This window comes from Centrocercus urophasianus, unplaced genomic scaffold, assembly GCF_019232065.1.
Source record: "Centrocercus urophasianus isolate 14NV4802_14NV808 unplaced genomic scaffold, USGS_Curo_1.0 seq_11, whole genome shotgun sequence".
Classification (NCBI taxonomy): Eukaryota; Metazoa; Chordata; class Aves; order Galliformes; family Phasianidae; genus Centrocercus; species Centrocercus urophasianus.
Window position 1 is genome coordinate 66,497,671 of NW_024884253.1, and position 23,154 is coordinate 66,520,824.

Sequence of the window (23,154 nt, forward strand, 5' to 3'; positions counted from 1 at the left end):
CACATCCAGCCTGGCCTTGAATGCCTCCAGAGATGGGGCATCCACAACCTCCTTGGGCAACCTGTTCCAGTGCGTCACCACCCTCTGTGCGAAAAACTTCCTCCTAATAGCTAACTTAAACTTCCCCTGTCTCAATTTAAAACCATTCCTATCACATCCCCCCCATGTAAACAGCCGTTCCCCCTCCTGTTTATATGCTCCCTTGAACTCTTTCTTCAAAGTTGTTTTTAACTTTCCGTTATGGTACCTGTTGGCTATCGGTTCCACGCTGATATTAGGGACAACTGTTCTGAGTTGAGTCTCTTGACCTGTGACCCTACTAGAATGGGGCTATTCATGGCAGTAGAGAGAGAGAGAGAAACACACTGTTCTTTATTTGATCACATACTTCAACTGCAGCAGCAAAGAAATGACTACGATTTTAAAAATAAAAATGAAAAACAAAAACTACCTGCACTAAAACAAACTAGGCTAATGACAGCAGAAAAAATTTGCAGACATTTTCGGTGGCACGTGCAGTCAATAGTTATTCTCCAGTTTTTCAGAACTGGAAACAACTGCAAGAGCGAGTGTCAAGTGTTAATGAAAAAAATTTAAAAAGAAACGAAGTGGGAGGAAGAAAATGAACCGCATCATGCAGTCCTGTGAAGATGTTGTGCATCTCCTGAATGCCTCTAACTTTGCCTTCAGGCTGCAGGAGCAACAATTCAACAAAAGATTTTGTGTTCTTCCATGCAAAATGACTACAGTAAAAATGTTCCATGGGTATTCACCCAACAGTGTAGTTTAAATGAGATACAAATGATGTTGTTGGATCGGTATCTAGCAAGTACAGATATTCAACAGCTCAGTGTCAAATCCGTAAGTCTGAGGAAATCCAGTCTCACACTTTGCAATTCACTGAAATATCACCATATGAAAACAATACTGTTTATTTCTCAATGTCTGGAAAAAACGAAGTGCATTCACTCTTAGTTTTCTTTACAAAGTGAAACAACAAAGGCAGCTGTTATAATTTATATAACTTTATATATTTTTTAAAAAACAACAAGGAAGGTATTAACATTCTTAAATTAATTTTAATTTGGTGGTTTGCAAGTACTTTCCAAGAAAGTACTTTGTTTTCTTCTTACTTTTTCTTTAGCAGCAGGGATAAATGAAGCTTTTTCATATGTCACAGCAAGCTTCTCCTTCACAACAGATCCACTTTTCACTCAGAAAAGGGAATCTTAAATCCCAGCAACAATAACTAATCTTAACTGAAGCGCATTCAGCACACTCAGTTCCCAAAGCACACTGACACAAATGATTAACTTCCACATGTACATGGAATGCTGAAAGCTATTCTGAGGCAAAGAACCTTTAATGCACGGAGGTCGTGACCACGACTTCCGCTGTGCAAAAGCCTTCTGTTTCTAAAAACCAAAGACAGACACGTCATACTTTCCCAAGACTTTTCTTAATAAAATATCCCACTAATTTCTGTGGTCTCTGCTGATACTCCACAAGTACATCGTGTGAGCTGCTGATCTGGTCCCCTTCGAGCCGATTCAGGAGAGTGACACACACTACAGCAGCTAGAAACGAAAAGACATTTTACTTAGATATGGCACTCTGGTACTCAGACAGTCTAAAATCATAAACATTTGAACAAACATAAGAACACTATAATTATTCTTTTTTCCTGTAATTTACTGAAAATTAATTAGCTTGTGTAAAAAAAAAAAAAATCTCACTTTATAATTAGGAAAGATTTATGATGCTACCAAAAATCTGTAACTGTTTAAGAATTACAGCCGTAAGTCTACACAAAATCTGCTTTCAAATCTATATAAAAGTGTAGACAGTGATTTTAGCACTATGCATTTTAAAACCATCTGGTTGATTAAATTAACCAGTTGCTTCCAGCAAACTTCAAAACCTAGCTGAGGAAAACAAATCAGTGCTACAGGGTAATTAGGTGCTTTTATGACTTACGTGCTTGCCGATGGGTGGAATAGCAGTTGATCAGAATTGAAGTATACGAGAACTATGAGAAGTTTGCATAAATTTTGAATATATGTGACTAAAATCAAGCAATCATAGTAACAGTTCTACAACCAGAGCTGTTTCATGCAGATGGTATATTATGCAGAAGATACGTCAGTACCCCACTGATAATTTTTACCTGAATTCTCCTGCACTGAAGAAAAAAATCTGATATTGCATTAAAGCAACTTTAAGTTAGTTTACCTCTGACACCGCTGAGATTGCACATGGCAGCAAAGACAGAAGATTCCATCTCAATGTTTCTAACACCAGAATCATAAGCTTCCTTCAAATATTGCAGTTTTTCTTCTTCATTATACAAGCAGATCGCACCATCCAACCTGCCCTGTCCTGCAAAGCCATTTTGTAGAAATACAAGAAGTCATAAACCAAGTTAAATTTCTAAAATACCCACTTATTGCAATTTCCCATCCACAGTGTCTAGATTTTACTAACATTTTCCTCCATCCCCAAAGACAAATAAGACAAAAGTGACTCTCAGTTACTGCTAGAGCTTCTAAGTATTACTTGCATTTTTTATACTGTGACTCACAATAACTTTACTGGTTTTCTCCAGCTTAAACTTTCAAACTCACAAACAGAAAAATGCATCAAGTGGTTTTCCCCACATGGGGCATATGTCCGAATTTCGCAGCAAACTACATCTGCTTTAAGCTGTATGGAAGTACAGCACTTTTTCCTGTATATAATCATTGTCAAGAAAAACCACCAGGCCTGAAAATGCCTTCCTGATACTAGCTTCAAATGGCTAGAGACTGGGAGCATCTTCTGTTAAATAGTTAATACTAATTCTTAGGCAACTTCTAAAGAGAGAGCAGTGGAGAGTTACAAGGATGATGAGGAGCGTGGAGCATCTCCCTTATGAGGAAAGGCTGAGAGAGCTGGGACTGTTCAGCCTGGACTTTTCAGCAGTGCCCAGCAACAGAATAAGGGACAAAGGGCACAAACTGGAACCTAGAGTGTTCCATCTGAACATGAGCAAGAACTTCTTTACTGTGGGTGTGATGGAACAATCTCTTCAGAGAGGTTGTGGAGTATCCTTCTCTCAAGATATTAAAAACCCACCTGGACACTTTCCTGTAGGGAACCTGCTTTGTTAAGGGGGGTTAGACCAGGTGAGCTCCAAAGGTCCCTTCTAAACCCCTCAATTCTGTGCAATACCATTCTTTGGAAATTAAAATTTATTCAGATTATTTGAGATTAACACCTACAGGTAAGCTGGCAGCACATCACATACAGCATAATTAAATGACAAGGTACTTTACTATCTATTTGTTTTCAGGAGGCGTATTCTGAAATTCACACCCTGAAGCCTCTTTTCAGCTCCTGCTATCTGTATCGAAAACATTCCTGACTCCTTTTTTCACTGTCTCTGCGATTGGTCTGAATAAATGCACAAGCTGACACTGTTTGCTTCTGATCCATCTTGGGGACTATGTGCATGTGTCCCCCTGCACATAGCAGCCTTTGTCACACACCCAGTAACTGCCTGAAAAGCGGGATTAGTTGCTGTCTTCAACCCATTCTCATGAGATTTGAAAGATTTTGTTAACATATTTGAGAGACCAGAGAAGCACCTGATGTCTGTATGTCAATCCATACTTCTGCTAGTCTGCCGCAGTCATACCTTCATAGAAATCCAAAGTGCACATAGTGTTTCCAATGACAGTATTGAACTGATTGATTTCTTTACTGCACTGCAGCAGCTCTTTAGCCAGCTCTTCATCTAGATTTGTGCTGCGAATTATAGTTTTTCCCAGGACAACCTGTTCAAACTGAGGTTTGAAGGTGGCATCTACAGACTGCCTGGTTATAACCACTGAGCCTGGCTCCAGACCTGCAGTGGGAAGAAACAGATGCAGTTTCAATAACAGATATTGCTTAGTAATGCTTAGTTTCCACAGACAGAAACACACATCTTCACCCAATCCTGTTTCTTTTAAAAGTGATAATTTTACCCCTGAAATCACAAAGAGATATTTTTTGTGTGTGTATGCCTCACCGCATCAGTTTATTATTGCAAATATATTTGGGAAAAAATGAAATCTTGACTTTTTCATTGTATATTCTTTCTTATTTTTGCTATTTTATACAGTACAGGAATGTCCTTCTCCCTCTGTCAGATCTTGTAATTGCATTTTATCTATCTAGAGAGGTAGATACCTCCTTTTCTATTAAAATTATTTATTGTTTTGAAATGGAAGGACATTAGACCCAGGAAATAAAAGAAATATTACAGTTTTAAGCTAGAAGAGGAAAGATGTTAGGGAAAACTTTTTTACTCAGTGGGCAGTAAAGCGCTGGCACAGCTGCCTGTACAAGCTGTGATGCCCTATCCCTGAAGGCACTCAAGGCCAGGTCAGATGGGGCCCTGGACAGCTGAGCTGGTGGGTGGCAGCCCTGCTCATGGCATGGGGTTGGAGCTGGGTGGGCTTTGAGGTCCCTTTCAACCCAAGCCACTCTGTGATTCCATTATATGATTAAATGTACTCAGACAACCTGCTGTGGAAATCTGTTCTGAACACAAATCACTTGGGGAGAAATACTCTGCTCTCCAACAGAGATGCCAAATGCTTTGGTTTGAAGAAAAAAGGAAATCAAGAGGGGAAATACCTATTCCACCCGAGGTGCCAATGCGAATAATGGTTATGTTGGAACACTTGGCATGATACAACATTTTGATCAGCTCGTGCAACATGATTGAAATAGAAGGAATGCCCATACCGTGCTGAAATGAAAGCAGAAATTCATGTTCGACATTCACAAAGACAATGAAAAATATACATGGAAGGAGTTAGGTGTTATCTCCTTCTTAATACTTTTTCCAAATGCCACTTAACTCACCATCAAAAAACACTCATGGGCCCACTGAAAAACTTTTGAACAGTAAGCATAAGGACTCCCACTGAATCTGTGGACTATAGATGAAATTCGGTGTTTCTAATAATCTTGACTCATATAATATTTATACTCTTGAAAGTATAATCAGTATCCTTTCCTATGCTTACAATAAGTTTACTTTACCACGGATTTTTTCTTAAACATGGTAAAAAAGCCTCTTTTTACCGACTTGAAACGCTAGTGACTAATTAAGCTCAAATTTTTCAAAACACAACCATTGTTTATTTAGTCACAAAGTTCAAATGCAAGTCCATTCAGCTTGTATGATGATGTCAAGGGAAAGGGTGAAAATGATATTACAGTTATGTTATTGCAATTCAAGTGTGTAATTGCATCTACAAATTAAAGGTGCGAATTTTTAGAATGCATACACAAGTTGGTGGCATAACTCTCATGGAATGCCCGTCGTAAGCTATGTTAGCACACTTGAAAATGCCACTGCAGGAATGTGGAATAGATGCATTTTTTCCAGTGTCCCACATATATCAAGTGATGATTCCATTATTCAGGATAAAAAACAGGGATGAGACAGCAGTGATTCCACTCAAGACATTTCTAAGGCTTTGCAACACCTCAGGGTTACACTGAGGGAAAAGAAGGCAAGAAAAGAATCAGTGTCTTGGGGACAAGCCCTTTTACAAGAAAGGGATAAACAGAAACTCGTAAATAGCCAACAGGACTACTGTGAACATGGATGAAAACACATAAAAAGTGGACTTCATCAAAAGCGTTTAAAAGAAACATGCTTCATATTTTCTACTTTGAACAGCATCACTAAATCATGTTCAGTATCTGACGTACATATAGTATCTGGATGGACATTTTTACGTTCTGTTTCCTAAAGGTCACTTACACTGACTGACAGAACGGGTCCCACTTTGTACATGGCATAACGGTCAGTTCCCGCACAGATGTTGGGGTAGTCACCACCAGGGCTCCCAAGTCCAAGTTCTTCAGCTATGTAGGCAATAAAAGCTTTCATCCGTGAAGGACTTCCTCCTACACACACGAACTGGTGCGGATGGCATTCAACAAAACAAAAATTGATTGGATGATTCATGCAAAGATAAACAAGAGTATGCTGGCACCTTAACACAAAGCTACTCGTAGACGTGGTTCTTCTCTCAATCATGCTAAAAAGCCATTAAGAAAAAGTACACCCCAAAAAAATTCAATACAGAACTCAAAGGCCTTCAACCTGATTAAACTGGTAAAATACAGATTTTGACTTCAAGGCCTCAAAAATGGATTTCTCTACTTAAATAGAGACTGCAATATTTGTCTTTTACTTCCTGAAAAAAGACAATCAGAAACTATTATAACTGATATGGATAGTTAAAAAAAAAACAACAACCTGCAAGTCTTCTCCCCTTTCCATTCCTCCCTCAACTGGCAATATGCTGCCTTGTTTAATTTTATTTAGACAGATCTACTTTTTCCTTCTGCAGAAAAGCTTTAAGCCTGCTGAATGAAATGCAGCTTCTTACCTTTACATCTCCAAACAGTGCAGGAAAATCATGGGTACCGGTCCCAAGAGCAAAATGGTATAGGATGTCTTCTTTCATTTTTTCCAGGTGAGGGTTGCAGAGATGGATAGAATTTTCTCTGTCAGGACAGCAGCATGGTGGAACATATAAAATACATAAAAACACTTACATCGAACATCCTAATTTTGCAAAGTCGGGCAGTAAAAGTTGGGAAATGCCACATCTAAGCCTGCCTACACTACCTGATCTTGGTTCCATACAGATTATGTTAAGGAAATCCTAAATTTTATAATCTCCTTCTATCATGTAATAAGTCACACCTGATAGTAAGCATTCCATTCATTGCACAGGATGCAAGTGCTGAAGAAAAACACAGGCAGTGGAAAACATTTACAACAGTGCAACCTTTACCTTGAACACTATCAAAGCTGTGACCCAGGGTGGGGCTTGGAGGTGAACAGAGCAATGGGAACAAGACCAGGGGATATTCAATAGATCACTTTAGTACACATACAGTATACAACAAAGCCGAAAAGCAAACTTGACCTCTGTGTTTTGAAAGACCCTCCTAGCTACCTGGCACAGGTGGGAAGAGTTGGGCTTTACAGACAGGCCCAAACACAATTTTTGGCAGTTTGCCTCACTGTTTACTCTGTCATCCAGCCAGGAGAAAATAACCTATGTCCTGAAATCAGCAAAGAGAGCGCAGAGAAACTGAACAGTCCAGGAAAGAAGCAAATGAAAATATGAAGCAAAGAAAAAAAATCTAAAAAAAAAAAAAAAAAAAAAAAAAGGAAGGGAAATACAGTACAAGAAGAGACGGAAGGAAAAGTAAAAAGAATTCATTTCCTCTTAAGTTGCTTCTTGTAAGGAAAGACAACTAAAAAAGACAACTTTTGGAAAACCAGGAAATACCAAAGCAATGAGAGAAAAATGAACTAGTTAGCGTGTGGGACCGCCTTCATGGAAAATTTGGTGGTGAACTAAGCAAGCTAAATGACTCATAAAACACCTTCCTTCTCTCTGTACTCCATGTTTACCGCTCAGCTGAAACAGGTAGGAAATATGAGTCAATAATAACAAGCTGAAGTAAAATACCAATCAATAGTTCAAAGCAGTTTTTGAGAGATGAAATAAAGAATAAAGTATCTTCCAGACAAAAGAAGATGACTTAACAGCTTAATGAATGCTTACTGCAGACACAGCGTGGCTCAGCAAATTTGGACTAGTTTGTCAGAGGAGACAAATGAAGAGTTTCTCTGGAGTTTATGAAAAATAAAAAATAAAAAATAAGAATAAAGACTTTCCAGGAAAAACTCTGAAGCCTAAATGCAAGTGTCTGTGTTATTTGGATGTTAGATATTTTAGGTTATCCTGTCTTCTAATGCCTCTAGTACTTTCCTGTTGGACCTACATCTTTATCTACCAATCCTATGCAGGATCTGTTGTTACCTTAAGAAGCCTAAAACTGCCTATATGCCCATACTGAGTTCACTGAATTGTTCCTTAAAAAGCAAAGAAAGTAGTTAAAAACCCAGTGCTCTATCACTCATTTTTGAAAGTGCTTCTCTAATGTTACCATCAGTTCATCAGCAGCTATTACAACCAACATAAGGCACCCCAACCCACTAACTTTGCTTCTGCTCACCACTGCTTAATGCTTTTCAGTAACTCAAAGAGCAGTCTGGCACAGTGAGCAGCTCTTCTCCTTCCACCCAGCTCAACTCCTGCCTACGGAAAGAATTTTGGTATGGTGAGACGAGGAGAAACGAAGAGCAGGTTATGGCACTTCGGCACAGTGCACATCACCCAGGAGACAGCCAGCTCCCTCAAGCAGAATTCCCAAGCTGCCTTCTCAGAGCTGTTTCGTGGGACTCTCTGCCAAAACCAACTGGATCGCTGACGCAGAGCAAATAGCTGGCTGGGCTGATCCTGATAGTAATGGCTATTAGATATAAAGAGGATATAATCTGAAATCACTTTGCAGTTCGTTCTCGGACATGTAAAATATATTTCCTTCTTTATGAGAACACCAGCAGTAAAAGCTTCTCTCCAGGAAATAAACTGGAAAAAGGTGAGGCTCCTATTAGAAGGCTGTGAAACTCAAGTGGTTTGTACCAGCACTGCTGTCTTCCTGCCCTGCCCAACTAGAGCTTCCTTCCTCAGCTGTGTCTGCTTTCCACCTCTTTCATCTCCTATCCTTCAGCAGCACTCCTCACCCCACAGTCTCATTGCGTTTAAATGCTGTAACTGACATGTGCTTGTTATCTGCCCATCCAAATCTAATTGCAGACTTGGACCCTGGAATAATGGGCAATAAAAGTAAGCATATTGCTATCTGCATATGGAGCCAATGCCCTGCATTTACAGTTAAGGCAAAGTTTGCCTGATAAAAATCTTGAGCTCAATGGAGCAGACAGTTTATTCCCTCACACTGCTCAAGGCACCTATAATTCTGGGGGTTTCATGAGAACATGAATATCTGAGGGCTAAACACACACATATGGCTTTACTAAAATGAGATAAAGGATGAGACAAACAGGTGGAAATTTTTGTTCTGTCTCTTCAGGCTGCAGGTCAACTTACAGGCAGCAACCAAAGTCAGCATTTCAACAGCTCACCGGATTAAAAGCCATCACAGCATCATCAATGCCTGAAAAATTTCACATGAAAATGGTTTTCCATAAAAGCTCTCTTTGTAGAAACTTGATGTTACAGTCAGTATTCCTATAACATTTCATCTTCCATTAAACAGCTGTGTAATGAATTTTAAAGTTTGGGAAGGAAAGTAAGAGTGAACTTGGACATGAAAAGAAATTTCTCAATCTCACCTTGAAGACTGTTCATCTTCCATTTTCTTCTCATTTGAGACACCGGGAGCCATGTATGCTTGAACCTAGAGTTATATTTTAAAATAATTTGCTATAAATGCATTAGAACAGTCTCGTCTTTAACATTAACACTGATAGAAACCCCCTACATAGACAACACTGTCACAAATACTAAAACAAAAACAAAGAAAAAACCAATTCCACCACACTATAGCTTTTAGAACTCTGGCAAAATGAGCTCCCGCTGTTTACATGGCTAAGCACCCTCCCTCCCCCCCCCCCGCCCTCCTCTTGAGACAATCCCCACCTCACCACTGCTTCTGTTGTCCAGCAGCACCTGCCTTACTGCCGGAGAGAGGCCCTTGTGGGGGCTCTGTCTGTTCCTCTGATGGCTCTGGCCGGTCCCCGCAGCTCCTCTCTAACTGTCATACGCCTAAAACACGAGTTCCAGGGAACCTCTTACTCACCATCTCCTCCTCCAGAAGCTCCTCCTCGTAACCCTAAAAGCACTTCTATCTGTGCCTCCCGCAGAGTAAAGGTGACCAAACACGAGTTCCCAGAAATAACAGCGCTCCTATCCCTCGCTCATCCCCTTTTCTAATCCATTACCCTAACCTACACGAAATAAATGCATAAATAAACAAGATGATCTGCTATCATTTTCAGCAGTGACTACGTGCAAAGCTAGCTCTATCAGGGGATGCCCTTTCCAGGAAGATCCGAGTGACAAAGCCTTCCTCCTCCCACTCCTTACAAAGGGACCGATCGCACGGAGATACTACGACGAAACGGAAACCACCCGGTTCTGCAACAGAATTTCAAAAGGGATGCATTTGGAAAGAGTCGAGAAAGAACCGCGTGAGAGAAAACTGAAGGCTGCACGTTAAAAGCCACCGAATAAAGGCAATGTATTACAATTCATAAAGGATGATAAATCTCCCTCATTTGAAACAATAAACTCTTTCATACGTTCACCTCCGCACGAGACGGAGGGAACGCTCACAACCCCGCTCAGCACCGGCCCGGCATCCTTACGGCGGCGCAATGGGGGCGGCCGCAGCGGAGCACCGCGCTCGCTACACTGGGACGCGCGGACCCCGCGCCCTCCTGTGCCGCCCCCTCGTGCGGCGATCTCACCTGGGCGCCACGGGGCAGCGAACACCTCTCGGAGCGCTCCCACAGACCCAGCCGTGCAGCCTCCCGGCAGCGGCAGCGCTGCTGGGCTGAACCGCCCCGCCCCGAAGGAGCGCGGCACCGGGCGCGGTTAACTCCCTGCGTGCCGGCTTAGCGGGGTTCGGGGCCGGCTGAGAGGCGTGCGGCGGTGGCCGAGGTATCCGGCAGCTGTTCCTCTACTCTCTGCCTCGAGGCTGCGGGTTCAGCACAGCTCCCTCAGCCTTTCTTCGTAAGAGAGATGCTCCAGCTCTCTGACCATCCTTACGGCCCTCCTCTGGACTCACACTGTTCCATTTCTTGTTCTGAGGCCCCAGACCTGGATGCAGTACTCGAGATGGAACCTCACAAGGGCAGAGCATAGTGGGGACAACCCCCTCCGCCTCCCAGCTGCCCCTCTCCCCCCCTCCCACCCCCTTTTGGCACAGCCCAGTTGGCCTTCCAGACTGCAGGTGCACACTGTGGGCTCATGCCCAGCTTTTCATTCACCAGAACCCCCAAGTTCATTTCCACAGGTCTGCTCCCAATTAGATTCTTCTCCCAGCCTGTACTCATATCTGGGATTGCCTCAACCTGAGCGCAACACCTTGCACTTGGTCTTGTTGAACTGCATTATGTTCATGTGGGCCCACATTTCAAGCATGTCCAGGTACCTTTAGGTAGCATCCCTTCCTTCTGTTGCGTCAGCTGCACCGCTCAGCTTGGTGTCACCAGCAAACCTGCTGAAGGTGCACTCAGTCCTGTGATAAAAATACTGTGAAGAGCACCAGCTCTAAGATGTGGTAGTGATGCGTCCAACCATGATGCAGGAAACAAGGGATTCCCTGGCCTCTTATCACCAACTAGAAGGAGGGAACTCGAGATACAGGGGGAGACAAAAGCAGGTAGAAGAAAAGACAGAAGGTAAAGATAGATTTCTGCTCAGGGTGGCAGGTGAATCCCCTCCCTGCCTACCCAACCCTCTGAGATGCCCTTATACAACAGATACGAGGTTCAGGAACTTGATGGACAGGCAAACAGTGGTGTAGATGAAGGTCCACCCAGGCTGAAGGAGTCACCCAGGGTAAGTCAGCCTGTCCCCTAAAACACAACCACCTCTGTCACGAAGAAAAGAAGGGTTGTTGTCATGGGCGCCTCCGTTCTGAGGAGAATAGAAGGCTTGATATGCTGACCAGACCAAACCCATAGGGAAGTTTGCTGCCTCCCTGGGGCCCAGGTAAGAGATATCACTAGAAAACTCACTAGCCTAGTACAGCCCTCTGACTATAATTAGTTTTCCATGTCAGCAAATGAGGTAGCAAGAAGTCCCAGGGCAATCCAAAGGGAGTTTGGGGCCATGGGGCAAATGTCTAAAGCAATGGGGAGTGGGTAGTATTTTCCTTTACCCTTTCAGTAGAAGAAAACAATAATGAACAGGCAGACCCAGCTGATACATGTGTGGCTTCGACGCTAGTGTAACTAACAGAACTTGAGGTTTTTTCCTTCACAGGATAGTCTATGCAACACCAGGTCTGCAGGGACCTGACTGGATGTGCCTTTCTCAGAAGGGGGAAAGGATTCTTGCACAGAAGTTACTGGGGCTTTAAACTAGATTTGAAGAGGCAGAAGGATAAAACTAGGCTCGGCAGTGATAAGCTAGGGGATGTCACGCCGAACTTCAAGAGTGTGACAGTGAGATCCTTCAGTCTGTTCCACAAGGTGCTGGGTACAACAAATTTGAAATGTTTCTACATGAATGCACATAGCATGAGGAACAAGCAAGAGGAGGCAGAAGCCTTGGCTCAGTCCCAGCAACATCACTGGCATAAGTGAAACCTGGTGGGAAAAGTCCCATATCATGATGGATGACTTGTGTGTCATTCTTGGCCTTCAGCAGGGACAGGCAAGGCAGGGGCCGGTGCTGTGTGAGGGAGGAGCTGGTTACAGAGCTCGTAGTTGGTGATGACACAGTTGAGAGCTGCTGGTTAAAGATTAAGGGACAAGCAAATAAAGCAGATGTCACTGGGCAAGTCTACTGTGGACTGCCCAGCAAGGATGACAATACTGATGAATTATTCTTTAAGGAACTATGCAAGATTTCTAGACCAAACCACCCTTGTTCTTATGAGAGACTGCTCTGAAAGTAACGCCTCCCATTTGAGGTGTTGCCCTGCAATGTAAGAGGCACATATTGATGGTATGGCAGTAGAGGTTGAACTTTCCTGCCAATATTATATTGTATTTTATTGCTGTGTGACAGATGGCAACAGAGGGGCAGTCTGATAGAATGGTGTCTGACAAGGAAGTGCATATGGAGCATAGGTGTGTCATCAAATTCCTCCATACAGAAAAAAATAGCACCCACTGACATTCACTGACACTTGCTGAATGTTTATGGAGAACAAACAGTGGATGTGATTACAATGAAGTGGTAGGAGGTGCATTTCAGCAGTGGCAACAGCAGGTCACTTCCACTGGTGTAGAATTTTACAACAGCAGCATGCATGCTCTTGATCACCACTGATGAAAATGCATAGTTAATGGTGGAGACTGTGTTTTGTAGCTGAGAATTTGCTCTATAAAATAGTGCTCTTTCTATCTGTTATATTTTCCACAGAAATAAACAGGAGGAATTACTTTCGGAGTAACCTATAGAGGTTCGTTACTTGTAAAGAGAAAGGGTCTCACGGATGGAGCAGCGATTGTAGAAAGCCTTAGTCATAGCGATCATGAAGCAGCTGATTTTTAAATCTTTGGAGATAGGAAAAAAACTGCCACCAAAACTTCAGCTTCATACTTCATAAAACTTCATAAGGAAAGCAGATTTCAGGTTGCTCAGGGAACTAGTTAATGAGGTCCCCTGGGAAACAGCTTTTGAAGGCATTGGGGCCCATCAGTGCTTCTCACTTTTTAATTATAACCTCTTAAGAGCACAAGAACAGGCAATTCCAAACTTGTTGGAAGACAAGTTGGCAGGACAGAAGGCTAGCCTGGAAGAATAGGGTTGTTCTAGAACTTAAGTAGAATAAGAAAGTGTATGACTGCTGACAGCAAGGTCAGAAGACTATGGAGATGCCATCTGCCATTGTAAGGAGAAAATCTGTGCAGCCAAGACTAAGCTATGTAGGAGTTGAAGCTGGTCAGTAGAGTTTTGGACAGCAAAAAGAGCTTCTAAATACTATGTTAACAGTAAACAGAGGAACAGAGATAATACTGGCTGTGCCTCTGCCTTTAACACTTACGACAGGTTTAATTCTACAGGATTAATTCTACATCTTTTTCAACTGAAATCTGCATGTTCAATGTTCTTTCAAGAAACAGATATGCTGAAATCAGTGACACTACAGATGCTTAAGAAATGAATGAACCAATTCAATTTTTCATTTTTTTCCATTGCAGTACAAAATAAATGGGTTTATATTAAAACTAGTCTAAAAAGATGGAAGAAATAAAATGATGCATATATTCAGTCACTTTACAATGAGAACAGCCTTTAGATGTTCCTACAGTTAAGTGGCTGCACGCAAAAGGAAAGTTATTCTTCATGTATCTAAACTGCCAAATTATTTTTAAATCTTAATCTGGAATTATAAGTATTCACATATTCAATACACTTGGATGTAATTCATAAAATGAAATTGCACTTCTGTTTTATTTTAGGTCTTGCAAAGCAATCAGCATAAAAAAAATGAAATTATGTCACTTAAAGATATTCAGTTCAAAGATGAAGCACAATACAGCTAAGTAAATGTTCCAGCATTTAAAACAAGCAATGCTAGATTTTTGTGAGTGAGTGCCCAGCTTTTTACATCAGCAGCTCTCTGAAAGCCCTTCCAAAACTAATAACTTCTATTGCTATTAAATGCAACTGCTGATGACTTCAAAAACTTAGCCATTGTGTGATTGTATTGACTGTAAAGCAAACAAAATAACATGATTAGTGAAATAAGGTGAACTTGAGAAAACTTCTCCACCTGTGAATTTATCTGGAACTTCCTGATTTGTTACACTACTTTTATTTGATGCTTATTGAAGAACGTGTGGATTTTCTTGTTGCTGCAGCTTTCCATTACTCTGAATGTGCAAACAAATTCCAGCGCTTGCCACCTGCTTTTATAAGAAAATATCTTAGTCTCCAACAGCACTTCAGGTTGTTAATATTTTAACTCACAGTATTCAAACTGATCTGTGAAGATTCAGTTGGCTGACTGTGCATAGCAAACTCCTCCTTGGCCTCACTAAGGAAAGCTGTGTATACATTAACAGCACACTAAGGAAACTTCTGAGAATTTGAGGAATGTTCTCTGGGCAATACCTAATGGGATGCAAGATAAGAAGAGATCACTAAAATAAGATATGGCTTACACTTCTAAAAGAAAAACCATCAAAATGCAAACTACTAAGAACACGACTACAGTAAAGCACTTGAACAGTGCTGAGTTACCAAGTTAGGATCTTGGCTGTTCTGCCTCTAACAAGTTCTTTAAAAAAAAAAAAAATTTAAAAATCACAGAACCACAGAGTGGCTCCTTGAAGATCACCCAGCCCCAACCCTGTGCCATGGGCAGGGCTGCCAGCCACCAGCTCAGCTGCCCAGGGCCCCATCCAACCTGGCCTTGAACACTTCCAGGGATGCGGCACCACAGCTTCTATGGGCAGCTGTGCCAGCACCTCACCACCCTAATAGACACCAAATACAGACAATTTTGGACAAGAACTCCAATACAGAGGAAATTCATTCAAGATTAGTGAAGAGGGATTATACATCAAACTACGCAAGGCAATAAAATTATGTTCGGGAACTTTGTACAGACCTAACAAGAAAAGGACACCATACCAAAGAAAAGGATGGTTGGAATCTTCAAGTCAGCAGCACCGGAGTTATGAACACTCTCACAGGAATTCTTACTTTATGGAATTGATTTTGCAGGCTTTGATTCAGCAAGTATCTTTAAGTTCACACGATCAGGAAATCTATGAGTTTGTCAATACCTTTAAATACCCATGCTCTTATTTCTCCATGACATTACGGTTTCCAACTTGAAGTGAATTTGTACTAACCACCTTACAGAAAGCTTTCCAAAGAAATAAAATTGAAATGAATTCAATATTTTCTTTAAGAAACAAAATTTCTTACTTGACTGATGAGAGAAAAGATTTTGCTGCCTCACTGTTAAGCAGTTTAATGCAAGAGTTTAATCATTTTCCCATTTCTCCTTTCTTTTACATTTTTAAGCAGTATAGCATTTCTACTAACTGAAAGCAGTGTCTGTAAAAAAAGTTTCTCCTAGAATTGGAATATCAAAGTATGACTGAAAAGCAGTAATATTGCTGACAGTTCACAAAGTTATGCTACATTTCTCAAGCTGTATTCTTTTTAATGTTGCAGTTTATCATTGGTGGGAACAAGAAGCCCAACTTCATAATACATTTTTATAGGTGATAAAAATAAAAGTAGTAACCAAAGGCTGCATTAAGTGAACACAACTGAATTGCTTGATTAAGTATATACATATGACTCAATTCTGAAGAAAAATAATGTAATGGTGCTTATTTTTCCCAGAGTATTAAGTAACTATTGGCAATTGTCTTTTGTGAGAAAATATATATAACTGAAATCCCAAGGGTATTAACAATTTGCCTGTTATGCATCCAGTTTCTTCACACAGGCTTATTCCTTAGTGCCCTTCTATAATGACAAGAGAGTTTTCCTACTGGTAAGGTTTCAACACAATAAGCTCCAGCTCTGACATCCCCTAGTACTGCAGCCTAGAAAATTTCATTAAAAACTGCTACGAGACTAAAATTAAAGGTTTCAACATATCTGCACACAATCCACTTCACAATTTTTTTTTTTTTTTAAGTTAAAACTAACTTAAAATTGCATATTTTTTTTTTTTTTTATTTCCCCATCTCAGATGAAGCTTCATGTTACTTAAACTTTTTACGTTTGGCTGGTTGGCAAAATTTTCCAAGTAACTGTGCATTAAGCCATTTTCACATGTTTTTTTTCTTTCTTAAGAATTGGTGTGGCTTCACTTTGAGTACTGTGTGCACCTCTGGGCTCCACAGTGTAAAAAGAATGTTAAGGTCCTTGGAAGCATCCAGAGCAGTGCAACACTTGTGAAAAGGCTGAAAGCCACATCCCATGAGGAGTGCATGAGAACATTGGGTTTGTCTGGAGAAAAGCCTAGAGAAGAGAAGGCTGAGAGACAACCTCACTGGTTTTTACAACTTCATGAGTAGGAGAAGTGGAAAAGGAAGTGTTGGTCTGCCCTCACTGGTCACCAACGGAAGGAGGCACAAAACAGCACAAAGTTGTGCCAGAGGGGTTCCAAGTGAGCATGAGGAAAAACATCTTTACTGAGAAGGTGGTCAAACATAAACAAGCTTCCCAAGGGTTGATGTCCCATGCCTGTTAGTGCTCAAGAGGAATTTGAACAATGCTTTCAGTAGCATGCTTTCCTCCCAACCAAAAACTGGTCTATTCTATGCATTGTTCAGATAAATGTAATTTCAGTAAAACATTTTAAAATATTAATCTCTTGGATTCAGAGGTGTACAATGTAATGAGTGCACTCAAAAACAAAAGTACAATTTCATTTATAAAAAACTTTACTTTTTATAGCATAAGCAAAAATATCCTACTGAAACTGGATCAACTTTCTAATGGTTTTTATTATAAAGCATTTAATTTTTCATAGAATTTAAGGCCATGTTGTAGCTCAAGCACACAAAAGAACAGATGTTAACATGTCCATATGTGTTTTCAGAAACCTTAAATAATTTGGATACATTGGTTTTTTTTTCATAGTACAAATTGTTTATTGCTTTGAGTAAAGAAAAGTATCTAGCATATAATACATTTGTTGCATTCAGAATTCAGGATAAATATTTATTTTTAACTTAAAAGGCTGAATGTATAAATGTGTAACTTAGCCAATGCCACTTATAGCCTACTGATGCATCTCCTTCCATATTAGTCTTCAATAGGAAACGCCAACAAGTCTGGTACAGAAGAGAACTTCAGTTTTTATATAAAGAAAAAAATCCAGGTATATGTACTGGCAGCTTTTCTTTAAGTTTGCTGTAATTGAGCACAATGATGTTAATTGGTGTTATAATTCAGCTGAACTACAATCAGAAATGAGTTCAACTATAAATGTAAGCTAGTAAGATAGAAGTAATCAAGCAAAGATGTAAATAGTGGACTTTATCATAAGCTATATAATACCTTACTTTCCCCAATAGCCTTTCTAATTACTGTTTACACTCCTGAAACTGTGGCTTCAATTCGCTTGTAGGTGCTGATTCAGACTGTGATGGCTCTGAATCTGCAATAAAAACAGATTAAAGTACTTTTGATAACTTCAACCTTAAGAATAAGAAGGTCAGCTAACATTCACTTTCTCACTCACATCAAAATACACATAGATTTCTGTACTTTAACCCAAGAATGGAGACAAGCTACATGCAAAGTCTGCAGTATGATGCAAAACTATAACACAACACAAGTTACAGATTTCTGTATACAGTGTTTATCTCTCCTGTCTGATGTGTCTTGGATGTATACTATGAAACAGACAACAAAAAACTTCACCTCAAATGTGAACTGCAACATGCTCATGCTATTGATTACTTTGAATAAGCAGATAAAAGTACTCAAGTGTGAAGAAATTAAAAGCACTTCCTTCAGTGCACACCTGAAGGCATGAAGAGAATAACATCAAAACCAAAAAGCAGCTTCTCAGGTTAAATACCCAATGTCAGGTCCAGACTGAGATCTGACTTCATCCCCTAGTTTTGTAGCAGCTTTTCTTCTAAACAGTAGCACAAAGAAATACAGAGTCATAGACTTATCTAGCTTGGAAAAGACCTCTGAGATCATGAAGTCCAACGATTGTGTAACACTACCAAGTGCAGCACTAAACCAAGCCCCTAAGCACCACAACTACACATTTCTTAAATACTTCCAGAGACAGTGACTCCACCACCCATTTGGGCAGCCAGTCTCTAACCATCCTCCCCATGAAAAAAAAATTCGTTCTCCTCTGGCACAAAGTTCAGACTGTTTCCTTGAGTCCTAGCACTCACCACCCAAGAAAAGAGACCAACACACACCTCACTTCAACTTTCTTTCAGGTAGTTGCAGAGAGTAAGAGTCCCCCTCAGCCTCTTCTGCATACTAAGCAACCTCTGTTCCTTTTGTTTCTTGTCATGTCTTGTTTTCCAGCCCCTTCACCAGCTGCATTGCTCTTCTCTGAACACATTCCAGAAACTCAGTGTATTCTTGCAGTGAAAAGCCCAAAACTGAACATAGTATTTGAGGTGCAATATATATATATATATGTAATTTTACATATATATTTACATATTAAGCAAAATTACTGCAAATGTATTATTTTTAATATGAATGGAAGACGAAAGTTTATTCAGAGAGCTCCAAGTGTCAAAGAAACTAAACTCCCTGATCACTAAAGCCTTCCACACACTGACATATCAAGTTCAAGAAAGCCATGAATCCATAGTTCATACACAAGCATAAGCAACAGGTTTTCAAGTAGGAGGACTATTTTTTTCCCCTTTAGCCTTTATTTCCATCTGTTTTGGAAGAGAAGTACTTCATAGTTACTTCTATTGTGCATGATAATAAATAAGCACCAGATCATTTTTTAATCCAATAAAACCATTGGAATGCCAAGTTATTTAATCATGTGGATACATTTGTTTTTATGAATTATAAAAAGTGATCTATTTCATAAACAGATGTATTGATGACAAACTGTAACAAGGTTTTCAGGAAAAAAATAGGGCCAAGCACTACTCACAACAAATAGCAACTGTTTCACTGTCTGCTTAACTTTAAGCAGGAAAATAGACGTCTCTCCAGGATTTTACAAAAATATGCCAAATGGAAACCCTCGGATTGGAACAGAACATGCTTTTACAACAGCAGAGTAAAAAAAAAAAAAATACACTAAAGCACCCACCTTTCCTGATAACAAACAGGAGGGCATGTTTCCTAAGCTGGCCATAGGGTACTAACGTAAGTCAAGCCAGGTGACTCATTAAGTCTCACCTTATTCAAAGGGAGAGACTGCAATTATTCTGGCTACCAATGGATGTTGCCTTCAAATCCCAACTCATTTTAGAAGAGCAAGCTTTTAGTAATTTTACCTTGGGACTTCTTGCTATCTTCTGATGTATTTTGAATCTTTTTTCCACATCCACTATGTTGCAGAAGCCAGTTTGTTCCATAACCATTGCTGATTAATTTGCTAAAGTTTATTGCTTCACCTTTTCTCTGAGCAGGCCTGTAAGTCAAAATGTGTTAAAAGAAAATAGCAGCATAAGTAAACCAAAACAGTTAGGAAGGAAATTTATTTTGCACAGAATAGCCCTACATAACTGATAGGTAACTAACAGTAAATATCAGTAGGTTGCTCCAAAAGTAATGCTCCAACATATTTCCTTGGAAACTACAAAAGATACACAGAGCACAATAACACTTTGATAGAGCAAATTCTCAGCTATAAGAATTTTTGCTGTGTCTGACCTTCTCTTAGGGTCTAGCTGACATGATTTCAAAAAATGGTAGTCCTACCTGCATCCCTATAATCAATGCTCATGGAATTAATATACATTATAGTTTGCATCTGTTCACTAGTATAAACAACTAAAGAACAGATCACTTTGAATGCAATAAAAGAGTACTGCATTATTTTACTACACAACTTGATGCCTACTTTAGCTAAAGCAAAGACATTTTCAATAGCTTTACCATACAAGTTAAATTCCTGTTGCTTTAGGTGCTTATCAAACTAGTTCAGTCCTAGTCAGCAAGTTTAGTAGCAATATGGGTTCGCAAAGGCCATGCACAACCCCCCCCCCACTCTCTGCAAGTTCAGAGTAATGTTAATGCACAAATGGTTCCAGGATTAGGAGATGAATGAATTTCATAAGCACACTACTTACATTGGTGGAAAGGAAAGCTTATTTTTCCCACTGAACTCCTTGTTCATACTAACATTCGCTGTTCTGCTTGGATATTTAGCATTTATAGCTGGGAGCTTTACCTGTGTTAGAGAAATCTTAATTTAACAAAAGGAGCCATTACAAAAGTAACCAAGAGATGTCACAAGAGTTATATTAAAGGCCATAGCAATCTTAAAACTGTACTAACAACACACAAAGCTGTTTTTTTTTTTTTTCCTAACAGCATTCAAAACAGCTGCTAAAGGGTCAACGTACTTCCCACTCAAATAAAAGCATTTAATGCTATTTCCCCAACAATTCCTTAGGATTTTTCAATTAACAGCTGGTTAAGAAATTCAGAGATTCAAGAGAAAAAAAGGGGGAAAAAAAAAAAAATCAGCATTTTTAAAGACTGTACAGCTTCCTTCATTGCATAAAGAGTGTAGGGGGGAGTCCTCAAGACTGTACAACTACAAAACAACTCAAATGCACACATGAGGAAAAAAATGCAATAACAGATATAAGCACGCAACAAATGTTTTAAGGACCATGTGTAGCTTTAGCTAGGAAAGGTCAAAAATTAGTGTTTGAGTACAACTGATCCAAAAACAAGCCATCCTTAAAAAGAAGTTAAAAAAGCAGCCACAAATGTTTGGCGAGTGTGGATTTTACTCTTTTCTGGGAACGAGTGGAGCCTAGGACAGACAGTTCCACTAATTTTAAAGCAGAAGGTAAATATAAACCAACATGTTCAGCCAATGATGAAGTTCCTACAGACTTTATTCAAGCCAGAGCTTTACTAGAAGAGAAATTCCAAAATCTGACAGAGTTAGTGGATGAACTACTAGATTTCAGCCAAACAAACTGACAATTACACTGAAACTTAAAGAGTTGAAGAACTGGCACACCTGTCAAAGGTGTAGTGAGGGTTTGTTGTCCAACATGGAGATTAAATCCAATAATGAGGGTCTGTTGTCCAACATGGAGATTAAAAACGAAAATAATAAGCTGCCTACAACTGTGTTTAAAAGCCATATGCGCTTACCTGCTGTGGCAGTGCATCTCTGCTTTACATTTCAAAAACACTGTCCTACTGCTCAAGAAAAGCTACTGCTGTTTTCTATTCACCATTAAACTGCATTATTTCAGATCTGGAAGTATTAATCTTACAGGCTATATGTACACATTTACCAATTTCACGTTCCAGAAACACTAATTGTAATTTATTGGGAACAAACTGAAGTGATACTACTTGAAACTCATGATGCAATTACAGTCCTATCAGACTGTGAAAAGGTAAATGTTTTCACTGAGAAAAAACATAATGAAATACCCTCATCTCAATACTTTTTTGGCATGCTTGAGTGGTAGATGAACAACAGTGACTACTTTCCAACACGGAAAGCTAATAGTACCCGAGTGAAATCCTTACTCCTGTGATGAGGAACAAAATCCCACATTACATTTGATTAAATTTCTTTGAGATAAAATGCTGACCTGAGATATCTCTTAATACAGCACATATATACATATGTATGTACTCCCACCCAAACATATCAATGTATAAAGGCGGAAATTTAGAAAGATAAAGAGCATCTTCACTCAAGACAGTGAATTCCAATAACAATCAAATTTAAAAGTGTATTTATATTTTTTGTCAAGGCTAACATTATGTAAAGAAACATCATACTGCAGTTCTTCAGACCTGTCCTTTGTTAGGAGCAGCAGAGAAGTACAGAAGAAAAACAAGACCTAGACAGTACACACCAGAAATGTAAACACAAAATTTGTATTTAAAGGTTATGATTTAGTATAACAGAAATGCTTTATATTCCAAATACTAAATGTACAGCTGGATTACTTGATCACATTATCCTTTGCTTGGAAGAAAATAATGTCAACAGGAGTTGCACAAAGTGAGCCTAGATACAGTTAAAAGCCCCTTATTCTTCAACAAACCTTTGCAGCTGCATATCAACCATGAGATAGGTTTCAACTTTTTGCAGGGATAGGCTTCTTAAACGCTTGGCTAAGAAATGTTTATTACAGGAACTAGAGGCTCCTTCAGCTCAGCTCTAGTAAAAAGGCCATAAGCAAAAAAGCACAACAGAAAGCTCTATTAGTACTGTTGGTTTCTACTAATAGATAAAGCACACACGCCTGTGTATGCCTACAGAACTCAAAGACAGTGTCCAATAAAGATCCATAGGCTTGTCTCCATTTTACAGAAACAGCACATGAGGCAATTTGCCATGGACCAAGCTAGACACAGAAATGAGAACAGATGCTTACGTGAATAATCAATAAATATTAAGATGCTATAACTACGTAATAAACAAGAAAGCCAGGCAAAGCAGATTACAATAACAAAAATAGAATAGATAGAAAGCTTACCCATATCCTGGGCTCACTTACAAAACTCTACCAGAGAGGATCTCCAGAAGAGATCCTTCTCCACTGGTAGCCAGCTCTTAAATGGGTCTATGAGAAGTGGAGACAGGCTCCACCCCTTCCAGCAGCATAGGTGAATTGCCTTCACCTGTGCTCCTATGGCTGACTCATTGCTCACCTCAGGTGATCAATCAGAAGTTCAGGCTGTGACTCAGCAGTTCCCAAACACTTAGGGAAGAAAGTAGTTACAAAGATGAAAACAGTATTGAAAGCGTGAATCGCTCAATGACTTTCAGCCTACTTATATCAGAAGCACGGTTACTTGCTTGCATGACTTGGACAGCTACGGAAAAGGATCACTCCTTTCAACC

At 39.9% G+C, this 23,154-nt stretch overlaps 1 protein-coding gene across 8 annotated transcripts; it reads right to left on the bottom strand.

Moving 5' to 3' along the window:
• Nucleotides 1–916: 916 nt before the first annotated feature.
• Nucleotides 917–22,827, bottom strand: UPP1 (uridine phosphorylase 1). 8 transcript variants are annotated; one of them, XM_042839992.1, is made up of 10 exons: nt 22,787–22,827; nt 20,393–20,493; nt 19,595–19,731; nt 9,269–9,333; nt 6,438–6,555; nt 5,804–5,962; nt 4,663–4,777; nt 3,677–3,886; nt 2,233–2,379; nt 917–1,577 (listed from the first exon to the last, which is right to left on the bottom strand). In XM_042839992.1, the coding sequence occupies exons 3-10, from the start codon at nt 19,679–19,681 to the stop codon at nt 1,438–1,440; spliced, it is 1,041 nt and encodes a 346-aa protein (XP_042695926.1). In that variant the 5' UTR covers nt 19,682–19,731; nt 20,393–20,493; nt 22,787–22,827; the 3' UTR covers nt 917–1,437. The 8 variants fall into 8 exon arrangements, with proteins under 8 accessions (XP_042695926.1, XP_042695932.1, XP_042695928.1 ...); XM_042839998.1 differs by lacking the exons at nt 19,595–19,731; nt 20,393–20,493; nt 22,787–22,827 and adding exons at nt 9,610–9,701; nt 10,406–10,482; XM_042839994.1 differs by lacking the exons at nt 19,595–19,731; nt 20,393–20,493; nt 22,787–22,827 and adding exons at nt 9,581–9,701; nt 10,406–10,482.
• Nucleotides 22,828–23,154: the final 327 nt, after the last annotated feature.